General features: G+C 44.5%; 1 protein-coding gene across 1 annotated transcript in view; it reads right to left on the bottom strand.

Moving 5' to 3' along the window:
* The window catches only part of WDR97 (WD repeat domain 97), a 519,753-nt gene that overhangs the window by 301,313 nt on the left and 204,698 nt on the right, over positions 1–13,742 (bottom strand). Inside the window, exon 11 of the mRNA XM_069732096.1 lies at positions 9,791–9,845. Within this exon, the coding sequence (XP_069588197.1) occupies positions 9,791–9,845 (55 nt within the window). The remainder of the gene's footprint in view (positions 1–9,790; positions 9,846–13,742) is intronic.

Consider the following 13,742-nt stretch of genomic DNA (forward strand, 5'->3'; position numbering starts at 1 on the left):
AGGAGATGACTTACAGGTATACAGTGGGGCAAAAAAGTATTTAGTCAGTCAGCAATAGTGCAAGTTCCACCACTTAAAAAGATGAGAAGCGTCTGTAATTTACATCATAGGTAGACCTCAACTATGGGAGACAAACTGAGAAAAAGAAATCCAGAAAATCACATTGTCTGTTTTTTTAACATTTTATTTGCATATTATGGTGGAAAATAAGTATTTGGTCAGAAACAAAACTTCATCTCAATACTTTGTAATATATCCTTTGTTGGCAATGACAGAGGTCAAACGTTTTCTGTAAGTCTTCACAAGGTTGCCACACACTGTTGTTGGTATGTTGGCCCATTCCTCCATGCAGATCTCCTCTAGAGCAGTGATGTTTTTGGCTTTTCGCTTGGCAACACGGACTTTCAACTCCCTCCAAAGGTTTTCTATAGGGTTGAGATCTGGAGACTGGCTAGGCCACTCCAGGACCTTGAAATGCTTCTTACGAAGCCACTCCTTCGTTGCCCTGGCGGTGTGCTTTGGATCATTGTCATGTTGAAAGACCCAGCCACGTTTCATCTTCAATGCCCTTGCTGATGGAAGGAGGTTTGCACTCAAAATCTCACGATACATGGCCCCATTCATTCTTTCATGTACCCGGATCAGTCGTCCTGGCCCCTTTGCAGAGAAACAGCCCCAAAGCATGATGTTTCCACCACCATGCTTTACAGTAGGTATGGTGTTTGATGGATGCAACTCAGTATTCTTTTTCCTCCAAACACGACAAGTTGTATTTCTACCAAACAGTTCCAGTTTGGTTTCATCAGACCATAGGACATTCTCCCAAAACTCCTCTGGATCATCCAAATGCTCTCTAGCAAACTTCAGACGGGCCCGGACATGTACTGGCTTAAGCAGTGGGACACGTCTGGCACTGCAGGATCTGAGTCCATGGTGGCGTAGTGTGTTACTTATGGTAGGCCTTGTTACATTGGTCCCAGCTCTCTGCAGTTCATTCACTAGGTCCCCCCGCATGGTTCTGGGATTTTTGCTCACCGTTCTTGTGATCATTCTGACCCCACGGGGTGGGATTTTGCGTGGAGCCCCAGATCAAGGGAGATTATCAGTGGTCTTGTATGTCTTCCATTTTCTAATTATTGCTCCCACTGTTGATTTCTTCACTCCAAGCTGGTTGGCTATTGCAGATTCAGTCTTCCCAGCCTGGTGCAGGGCTACAATTTTGTTTCTGGTGTCCTTTGACAGCTCTTTGGTCTTCACCATAGTGGAGTTTGGAGTCAGACTGTTTGAGGGTGTGCACAGGTGTCTTTTTATACTGATAACAAGTTTAAACAGGTGCCATTACTACAGGTAATGAGTGGAGGAAAGAGGAGACTCTTAAAGAAGAAGTTACAGGTCTGTGAGAGCCTGAAATCTTGATTGTTTGTTTCTGACCAAATACTTATTTTCCACCATAATATGCAAAAAAAATGATAAAAAAACAGACAATGTGATTTTCTGGATTTTTTTTTCTCAGTTTGTCTCCCATAGTTGAGGTCTACCTATGATGTAAATTACAGACGCCTCTCATCTTTTTAAGTGGTGGAACTTGCACTATTGCTGACTGACTAAATACTTTTTTGCCCCACTGTATACTATATACAGGAGATGACATACAGGTATATACTATATAAAAGAGGATATGACACATAGGTATATAGAGGAGATGACATACAGGTATATACTATATACAGGAGATGACAATACAGGTATATACTATATATAGGAGGAGATGACATACAGGTATATAGTGTATACAGAAGAGATGACATACAGGTATATACTATATATAGGAGGAGATGACATACAGGTATATAGTATATACAGAAGAGATGACATACAGGTATATAGAATATACAGGAGGAGATGACATACAGCAGGGATATACTATATACAGGAGGAGATGACATACAGCAGGTATATACTGTTATGATGCGGTGGTTTAGGAGCAACATGGAACGAGCTCTGAAGGACATGGTAACTGTACTGACCGCATTCCCAAAGCTCAACACAACACTAGAAGTAGCCGTGGGGTGCTCCTAACTCTCCCTAGGCACCTCGTCACCGCCTAAGAGCTAACTACCCCTAAAGATAGAAGCAGGAAAACTATCTTGCCTCAGAGAAAATCCCCAAAGGATAGATAAGCCCCCCACAAATAATGACTGTGAGTGGAGAGGGAAAAGACATACATAGAATGAAACCAGGATGAGCACAGGAGGCCAGTCTAGCTAGATAGAAATAGTACAGGACAGAACGCTGTGCGGTCAGTATAAAACACTACAAAAATCCACGCTGAGTTTACTAAAAATCTCCACACCTGACTAAAGATATGGAGGGTAAATCTGCTTCCCAGAGCTTCCAGCAAAACAGAATTAATTCATACTGATAACGCTGGACAAACATAGAAGCACAGAACGGATAAGTCCACAAACTATGGACAGAAAAGAGCAAACAAAAACTTAGCTTTGCTGAACTGGTCAGGATAACAGGGAACTCCAAAGAGATGTGAATCCAACCAGGAACCATTTACAAGTGGCACTGGCAGAAGGACAAAGCCAGGCCTAAATAGCCGAACAGAAAAGACGATTAGTGAAAGCAGCTGAAGACAGCTAACTCCAAGGAGCAGCCATACCACTAGAAACCACAAGAGGGAGCCCAAGAGCAGAACTCACAACAATATACTATTTACAGGGGAGATGACATACAGGTATATACTATATACAGGAGATGACATATAGGTGTATACTATATACAGCAGAAGATGACACAGGTATATACTATATACAGGAGGAGATGACATACAGGTATATACTATATACAGGAGGAGATGACATACAGGTATATACTATATACAGGAGGAGATGACAACCTGGTATATACTATATACAGGAGGAGATGACACAGGTATATACTAAATACAGGAGATGACATACAGGTATATACTATATACAGGAGATGACACACAGGTATATACTATATACAGGAGATGACACACAGGTATATACTATATACAGGAGGAGATGACACACGTATATACTATATACAGGAGGAGATGACATACAGGTATATACTATATACAGGGGATATGACATACAGATATATACTATATACAGGAGATGACATACAGGTATATACTATATATAGGAGGAGATGACACACAGATATATACTATATACAGGAGATGACACACAGGTATATACTATATACAGGAGGAGATGACACAGGTATATACTATATACAGGAGAGATGACACAGGTATATACTATATACAGGAGGAGATGACATACAGGTATATACTATATACATTGGAGATGATATACAGCTATATACTATATACAGGAGATGACATACAGGTATATACTATATACAGGGGAGATTACACACAGGTATATAGTATATACAGAAGTGATGACATACAAGTACATATATATACAGGAGGAGAGGACACATAGGTATATACTATATACAGGAGGAGATGACATACAGCAGGTATATACTATTTACAGGGGAGATGACAAAGAGGTATGGACTAACATGTACCGGCAATAGTAGTGTGTAGTTTTCTTGTTCTTCTTTTGAAAGGATTTAATTTATAGCCCATTTAGACTTTAAAATGTATCTGTCTTATGGACAATTCTAGCACCAAATGTAATACTGGGTAATCAGGCATAACGGCAATAAACTCAGGAGCTATGATTTATTTTCTGAAGTTTCCGCCTGCTAGCTCATCTATACTCTAGGAGGGATTCTCTTGACAGGAAACCCTGTATTATAAATTCTAAATGCTTCTATATTATATACAATGCACTTTATAGATTATATTTTAAAACATCTCTCCTAGTCTATGCGGTTTCTGCCAGTACAAAATACACACAGGGCATCCTGTCTTTTTCCTTCCCTCCTTCTAAAACCGATATAAAGGTCAGCATGCTACATCAAACCTGCAACTAATTACATTAATTCCTCAGTACTTAGTGCAAAACAACCATATGGAACAAAATTAATTATCGTCAAAATCCTTTTCTAGGATTTTTATTCATAAATTGACTGATAGTATTACATTTGCTTCTATACTGTATGCGCTAACAATTATGGTGCATTTTTCCATGTTCATAAAATCATGACATCAAATAAAATTCCACATATATAGGATATTTTTGAGGCTATTTCTATGCAATAGGATATATAATCCAAAAATTATTTAATTCTGTGAATAATATATTGCCCATATTGTACTGTCATCCGGCCAAAGTACTGGTTTTAATCTGCATTCATATTCACTTTCTTGTTACGTTAATTAGTGTAGCGGTGTGCTCACCGGATCTTAGTATAAAAACGCCAGACAAGCCACGCATTGGATATCATGACTAAGGTGTTCGATCACCAGAAACGCGTTGATATCGCATTTTATCCTTTGTAATGGCTGATGTTTTTATCCTCTACTGAACACATTTTCCAAGTGAATAAAGAAAAGAGTTTTTTCACTATCTCGTTGAGCTGGATTCCTCATTTCTTCGCTGTTACATTATCCATTGGGCATGCGCAGATAGCGCTGCCCGTCTTCTGACATCATTTGGTGTCTTGCTTATTGCGCCTGTGCGGCCGCGCTGCCCGAGATCTCGCCCCGCAGTGTCTTCTGATGTATTCACACTGCGAGGCTGGGATTCTCGTTGAGTTGGATTCCTCATTTCTTTGCTGTTACGTTATCCATTGGGCATGCGCAGATAGCGCTGCCAGTCTTCTGACATCATTTGGTGTCTTGCTTATTGCGCCTGTGCGGCCGCGCTGCCCGAGATCTCGCCCCGCAGTGTCTTCTGATGTATTCACACTGCGAGGCTGGGATTCTCGTTGAGTTGGATTCCTCATTTCTTCGCTGTTACGTTATCCATTGGGCATGCGCAGATAGCGCTGCCCGTCTTCTGACATCATTTGGTGTCTTGCTTATTGCGCCTGTGCGGCCGCGCTGCCCGAGATCTCGCCCCGCAGTGTCTTCTGATGTATTCACACTGCGGGGCTGGGATTCTCGTTGAGCTGGATTCCTCATTTCTTCGCTGTTACGTTATCCATTGGGCATGCGCAGATAGCGCTGCCCGTCTTCTGACATCATTTGGTGTCTTGCTTACTGCGCCTGTGCGGCCGCGCTGCCCGAGATCTCGCCCCGCAGTGTCTTCTGATGTATTCACACTGCGAGGCTGGGATTCTCGTTGAGCTGGATTCCTCATTTCTTCGCTGTTACGTTATCCATTGGGCATGCGCAGATAGCGCTGCCCGTCTTCTGACATCATTTGGTGTCTTGCTTATTGCGCCTGTGCGGCCGCGCTGCCCGAGATCTCGCCCCGCAGTGTCTTCTGATGTATTCACACTGCGGGGCTGGGATTCTCGTTGAGTTGGATTCCTCATTTCTTCGCTGTTACGTTATCCATTGGGCATGCGCAGTTAGCGCTGCCAGTCTTCTGACATCATTTGGTGTCTTGCTTACTGCGCCTGTGCGGCCGCGCTGCCCGAGATCTCGCCCCGCAGTGTCTTCTGATGTATTCACACTTCGAGGCTGGGATTCTCGTTGAGTTGGATTCCTCATTTCTTCGCTGTTACATTATCCATTGGGCATGCGCAGATAGCGCTGCCCGTCTTCTGACATCATTTGGTGTCTTGCTTATTGCGCCTGTGCGGCCGCGCTGCCCGAGATCTCGCCCCGCAGTGTCTTCTGATGTATTCACACTGCGGGGCTGGGATTCTCGTTGAGCTGGATTCCTCATTTCTTCGCTGTTACGTTATCCATTGGGCATGCGCAGATAGCGCTGCCCGTCTTCTGACATCATTTGGTGTCTTGCTTATTGCGCCTGTGCGGCCGCGCTGCCCGAGATCTCGCCCCGCAGTGTCTTCTGATGTATTCACACTGCGAGGCTGGGATTCTCGTTGAGTTGGATTCCTCATTTCTTCCCTGATTTTTCCACACCTTGACACAGCGGTTCCGTGCTCCGAGTTTCCAAGGATGTCGATCATGGTGAGCTGGACTTTGTACGATAACGTAACAGCGCACGCTCCGGGACAGATTCAAACAACGCCAAGGGGGTGTGAATGACAGCTGTGCCGCGTCTCATTAAAGGGAACCTGTCACCTGAAGTTGGCGGGACTGGTTTTGGGTCATATGGGCGGAGTTTTCGGGTGTTTGATCCACCCTTTCCTTACCCGCTGGCTGCATGCTGGCTGCAATATTGGATTGAAGTTCATTCCATGTCCTCCATAGTACACGCCTGCACAAGGCAAGATTGCACAGCGCAGGCGTGTACTATGGAGGACAGAGAATGAACTTTAATCCAATATTGCAGCCAGCATGCAGCCAGCAGGTAAGGAAAGGGTGAATCAAACACCCGAAAACTCCGCCCATATGACCCAAAACCAGTCCCGCCAAATTCAGGTGACAGAGTCCCTTTAAGAAGGAAAGTCCCACCTCCGGGACGGTTTCACGGTATGAGGGGACACATTTTATAAGTGTTGAGTTCAGCGTGTGCAAGGAGAATAACTAAAAGAGCCACCGTGTCCAAATGCAGCATTAGTGCCGCACAAGATGGCTCTTTTAGTTACTAACGCCAGGGTAGGGAGGGTGACAAGTTCCCTTTAATTATATCAGTATATTGTGGTGTATATTCAGTGCTAAAAGTGATATTTTGTTCATTATTGCTATTAGGCAGCTTTTTATTTTGCAATCATTTTTTCCTGTCTATACTGTCCACTATCGTAGCTGCTCTTTTTGGGTAATGTCTGGCCTGTAGTCTTGTTTTGTTTTTTTCATTCTCATAGGTTTGTCTTTTTGAGCTATTTCTAATTAACTCTCCCACAGGTATGCTTTTAATAGTGTGGGCTGGATGGCAGGAATCAGCATGCAATATTGTATTTGATGCAGTCGGCTTCCTAAATGGACCAGTGTTTACTTTCTTTGTCTCTGAGTTTCCAAAAAGAGTAACGTCCCAAAAAACTTTTCTCTGACTATCATGGGCACAAGTAAATTTCAAATTGAAATCAATGATGTTAATTCACTGCTCAAAAAAATAAAGGGAACACTAAAATCCCACATCCTAGATATCTCTGAATGAAATATTCCAGTTGCAAATTTTTATTCATTGCATAGTGGAATGTGTTCCGAACAATCATCAATGAAAATCAAAATGAATATCCAATGGAGGTCTGGATTTGGAATGATACTCGAAATCAAAGTGGAAAATCAAATTACAGGCTTATCCCACTTCAGTGGAAATGCCTAATGACAAGTCAAAATGATGCTCAGTAGTGTGTGTGGCCTCCACGTGCCTGTATGACCTCCCTAATGTACAACGCCTGGGCATGCTCCTGATGAGGCGGCGGATGGTCTCCTGAGGGATCTCCTCCCAGATCTGGACTAAAGCATCCGCCAACTCCTGGACAGTCTGTGGTGCATTGTGGTGTTGGTTGATGGAACACTCCAGCCACATGAGGTCTGGCATTGTCCTGCATTAGGAGGAACCCAGGGCCAACCGCACCAGCATATGGTCTCACAAGGAGTCTGAGGATCTCATCTCGGTACCTAATGGCAGTCAGGCTACCTCTGGCGAGCACATGGAGGGCTGTGCGGCCCTCCAAAGAAATGCCACCCCATACCATTACTAACCCACTACCAAATCAGTCATGCTGAAGGATGTTGCAGACAGCAGATCGCTCTCCACGGCGTCTCCAGACTTTGCCACGTCTGTCACATGTGCTCAGTGTGATCCTGCTTTCATGTGTGAAGAGCACAGGGCGCCAGTGGCGTATTTGCCAATCCTGGTGTTCTGTGGCAAATGCCAAGCGTCCTGCACGGTATTGGGCTGTGAGAACAACCCCCATCTTTGGACATCAGACAACCAGACCTTCCTCATAGAGTCACTTTCTAACAGTTTGTGCAGACACATGCACAATGTGGCCTGCTGGAGGTCATTTTGCAGAGCTCTGGCAGTGCTCCTCCTGTTCCTCCTTGCACAAAGGCTGAGGTAGCGGTCCTGCTGCTGGGTTGTTGCCCTCCTACAGCCCTCTCCACGTCTCCTGGTGTACTGGCCTGTCTCCTGGTAGCGCCTCCAGCCTCTGGACACTATGCTGACAGACACAGCAAACCTTCTTGCCAAAGCTCGCATTGATGTTCCATCCTGGATGAGCTGCACTACCTGAGCCATTTGTGTGGGTTGTAGAGTTCGTCTCATGCTATCACGAGTGTGAAAGCACAACCAACATTCAAAAGTGACCAAAACATCAGCCAGAAAGCATTGGTACTGAGATGTGGTCTGTGGTCCCCACCTGCAGAACCACTCCTTTATTGAGGGGGTCTTGATAATTGACAATAATTTTTATCTCTTGTCTATTCTATTTGCACAACAGCATGTGACATTGATTGTCAGTCAGTGTTGTTCCTAAGTGGACAGTCTGATTTCACAGAAGTTTAATTTACTTGGAGTTATATTCTGTTGTTTAAGTGTTCCCTTTATTTTTTTAGTCTTCTATTGATTCTGTTGGACCTTCCCAAACAAATAGAAGGTCATCAATATAGCGTCCCATCCAGATGATGCGGTTTGTAAAAGGATTTGTTTGATTGTATAGGTACATTTCTTCCCACCGTCCCATTACCAAATTTGGAAGAGACGGTGAGAATTTTGCACCCATACTGACTGTCATGGCCGCATTCTATCACGTCGGGAACGACCCCTTCTATAACAACAGGATCTGCCCCATTCTGTCACATCTGGAACGACCCCTTCTATAATGACAGGACCGCCTGCATTCTGTCACATCGGGACCAGCCCTATTCTGTCACGTTGGGAACGGCTCCGTTCTGTCATATCTGAAACAACCCCTTCTAGAATTACAGGATTTGCCCCATACTGTCATGTTGGGACCGGACGCATTCTGTCACGTCTAGAACAACCCCTACTATAATGACAAGATTGCCCCCATTCTGTCATGTCAGGTCCGGACGCATTCTGTCACATCTGTAATGACCCCTTCTATAACGACAGGATCGGCCCCATTCTGTCATGTTGGGACCAGCTGCATTCGGTCACATCGGGAACGGCCCTATTCTGTCACGTCTGGAAAGACCCCTTCTATAACGACAGGATCGGCCCCATTCTGTCATGTCGGGGCTGGCAGCATTCTGTGACATAGGGAACGGCTCTATTCTGTTTTGTCTGGAAAGACCCCTTTTATAATGAAAGGATCAGCCCCATTCTGTCACTACGGGAATAGCCCCATTCTGTCATGTCTGGAATGACCTCTTCTATAACAACAGAATTGGCCCCATTCTGTCATGTCTGGAATGACCTCTTCTATAACAACAGAATTGGCCCCATTCTGTCATGTCTGGAATGACCTCTTCTATAACAACAGAATTGGCCCCATTCTGTCATGTCTGGAATGACCTCTTCTATAACAACAGAATTGGCCCCATTCTGTCATGTCTGGACTGGCTCCATTCTGTCACATCTGTAATGACCCATTCTATAACGACAGGATCGGCTCCATTCTGTCACATCGGGACCGGCCCCATTCTGTCACGTTGGGACCAGCCCCATTCTGTCACGTTGGGACCAGCCCCATTCTGTCACATCTGGAATGGCCCTGTTTTGTCATGTTTGTAACGACCCTTTCTGTAACAACAAGATCAGCCCCATTCTGTCACATCGGGACCGGCCCCATTCTGTCACATCGGGACTCAGGTCCAGTTCCATTTCTCATGCTCTGCTCTTTGTACCTCGTGTTGCTGCTTAGTTTTCTTCTTGGACTCATTGCAGGAGTCGATGGAGGACCTGAAATAGAAAGTATTGAGAGTGTGAGCTGTGGGAAGAGCTGTCCATACTGCACAGTCACAATGTGAAGTCTCCTGTAATGAGTGTCTGCGACTGGCTAACAGTAATCGTATGCATGCCCCCTATAGCTTACCAAACACATGTCGGGGGGCACATGTACTCTGCACTATGCCCGTCTTTATAGACAAAGCTCTCACAGACAATGCTATCCTCTATACACTGTAGCGTTTCACCCACTACGTGTCTTGGGGGACACTCGCTTGGCACAGGATTAACGCACTCAGGCATGGATTTCTTATAAAACAGTCTCTAGGTTTATTTCACATAATAATAATAATAATAATAATAATCTTTATTTATATAGCGCCAACATATTCCGCAGCGCTTTACAGTTTAACAGTTTCAAACACAACAGTCATAAGTAACAACATTAACAATACAATAAAGCCCAATAATCCGCCCCTGCTGGTGAGAGCTTACAATCTACAATGAGGAGGGGAGATACAAAGTATTTACAATGATGTATTTACAATGAGGGTCCGGCCATCTTCAGGGGGTGGGGGATAGATGGAGATAGTGAATGGGCTACACACACATAAACATAACATGACTGATTAGTGAATGTGGTAGGCCGCTCTGAACAAATGTGTTTTGAGCGAGCGCCTCATCATAAACCACAGTCCGTCACTAACCCCGGTCAGCATAACACACGGATCCCTGTCCATTACCTGTGGGCGACCTTCACAGGTTCCTGGATTCCTCTCCTCCACAGAGGTAACCTTCAGACGTTCTCACTGACCCCGGTCAGCATTACCTACGGTGATCAGACCGTTTCACACACTGCCATGTGCCAGGTCCAGAGCCCCACCACATGCTCTTCAGGAATCCTATGATCCAGGACTTCCAGCACAGGCTTCCAGCGCCTTGCACTTGAACCACTCAGATCCAAATACAGGAACCAAACATGAACATGTGACCCACACCCTGGTCACATTATATACCCTTAACCACTCCCCTGGACGGGAGTGTGTGGCTAGATTGTCCCGCCCATCTCACACAACTAGCCTAGTAAGTCTCCCTTACAACTACACCAACTCTTGAGGGACTACAGGTCCCAGAACAACAACATCACATCAGGCTTACCACGCAGACTCCCTCTGCGACACATATCGGCCACTCACAATTCTGCCAGACACTGTTTTATCCCAATTATGCCTCCAAGTGCATCTTGAAGGGCACACAATGTCACTACAATGTACTGGTCACTACAGCGTACTGGTCACTATAATGTACTGGTCACTACAGCGTACTGGTCACTACAATGTACTGGTCACTACAGCGTACTGGTCACTACAGCGTACTGGTCACTACAATGTACTGGTCACTATAATGTCCTGGTCACTACAGCGTACTGGTCACTACAGCGTACTGATCACTACAGCGTACTGGTCACTATAATGTACTGGTCACTACAGCGTACTGGTCACTATAATGTACTGGTCACTACAGCGTACTGATCACTACAACGTACTGATCACTATAATGTACTGGTCACTATAATGTACTGGTCACTACAGCGTACTAGTCACTACAATGTACTGGTCACTACAGCGTACTGGTCACTACAATGTACTGGTCACTACAGCGTACTGGTCACTACAATGTACTGGTCACTACAGCGTACTGATCACTACAACGTACTGATCACTATAATGTACTGGTCACTATAATGTACTGGTCACTACAGCGTACTAGTCACTACAATGTACTGGTCACTACAGCGTACTGGTCACTATAATGTACTGGTCACTACAGCGTACTGGTCACTACAATGTACTGGTCACTACAGCGTACTGGTCACTATAATGTACTGGTCACTACAGCGTACTGGTCACTATAATGTACTGGTCACTACAATGTACTGGTCACTATAATGTACTGGTCACTATAATGTACTGGTCACTATAATGTACTGGTCACTACAATGTACTGGTCACTACAATGTACTGGTCACTACAGCGTACTGGTCACTATAATGTACTGGTCACTATAATGTACTGGTCACTACAATGTACTGGTCACTATAATGTACTGGTCACTACAGCGTACTGGTCACTATAATGTACTGGTCACTATAATGTACTGGTCACTACAATGTACTGGTCACTACAATGTCCTGGTCACTACAGCGTACTGGTCACTATAATGTACTGGTCACTACAGCGTACTGGTCACTACAATGTACTGGTCACTACAATGTACTGGTCACTACAGCGTACTGGTCACTATAATGTACTGGTCACTATAATGTACTGGTCACTACAATGTACTGGTCACTACAATGTCCTGGTCACTACAGCGTACTGGTCACTATAATGTACTGGTCACTACAATGTACTGGTCACTATAATGTACTGGTCACTATAATGTACTGGTCACTACAATGTACTGGTCACTACAATGTACTGGTCACTACAGCGTACTGGTCACTATAATGTACTGGTCACTATAATGTACTGGTCACTACAATGTACTGGTCACTACAATGTCCTGGTCACTACAGCGTACTGGTCACTACAATGTACTGGTCACTATAATGTACTGGTCACTACAATGTACTGGTCACTACAGCGTACTGGTCACTATAATGTACTGGTCACTACAGCGTACTGGTCACTACAATGTACTGGTCACTACAGCGTACTGGTCACTACAGCGTACTGGTCACTACAATGTACTGGTCACTATAATGTACTGGTCACTATAATGTACTGGTCACTACAGCATACTGGTCACTATAATGTACTGGTCACTACAATGTACTGGTCACTATAATGTACTGGTCACTATAATGTACTGGTCACTACAATGTACTGGTCACTACAATGTACTGGTCACTACAGCGTACTGGTCACTACAGCGTACTGGTCACTATAATGTACTGGTCACTATAATGTACTGGTCACTACAATGTACTGGTCACTACAATGTCCTGGTCACTACAGCGTACTGGTCACTACAATGTACTGGTCACTATAATGTACTGGTCACTACAATGTACTGGTCACTACAGCGTACTGGTCACTATAATGTACTGGTCACTACAGCGTACTGGTCACTACAATGTACTGGTCACTACAGCGTACTGGTCACTACAGCGTACTGGTCACTACAATGTACTGGTCACTATAATGTACTGGTCACTATAATGTACTGGTCACTACAGCGTACTGGTCACTATAATGTACTGGTCACTACAGCGTACTGGTCACTATAATGTACTGGTCACTACAGCGTACTGGTCACTACAATGTACTGGTCACTACAGCGTACTGGTCACTACAATGTACTGGTCACTACAATGTACTGGTCACTATAATGTACTGGTCACTACAGCGTACTGGTCACTACAATGTACTGGTCACTACAGCGTACTGGTCACTACAGCGTACTGGTCACTACAATGTACTGGTCACTACAGCGTACTGGTCACTATAATGTACTGGTCACTACAGCGTACTGGTCACTACAATGTACTGGTCACTACAGCGTACTGGTCACTACAGCGTACTGGTCACTACAATGTACTGGTCACTATAATGTCCTGGTCACTACAGCGTACTGGTCACTACAGCGTACTGATCACTACAACGTACTGATCACTATAATGTACTGGTCACTATAATGTACTGGTCACTACAGCGTACTGGTCACTATAATGTACTGGTCACTACAGCGTACTGATCACTATAATGTACTGGTCACTACAATGTACTGGTCACTACAGCGTACTGGTCACTATAATGTACTGGTCACTACAGCGTACTGGTCACTACAATGTACTGGTCACTACAGCGTACTGGTCACTATAATGTACTGGTCACTACAGCGTACTGG

Source organism: Ranitomeya imitator, chromosome 6, assembly GCF_032444005.1.
Source record: "Ranitomeya imitator isolate aRanImi1 chromosome 6, aRanImi1.pri, whole genome shotgun sequence".
Classification (NCBI taxonomy): Eukaryota; Metazoa; Chordata; class Amphibia; order Anura; family Dendrobatidae; genus Ranitomeya; species Ranitomeya imitator.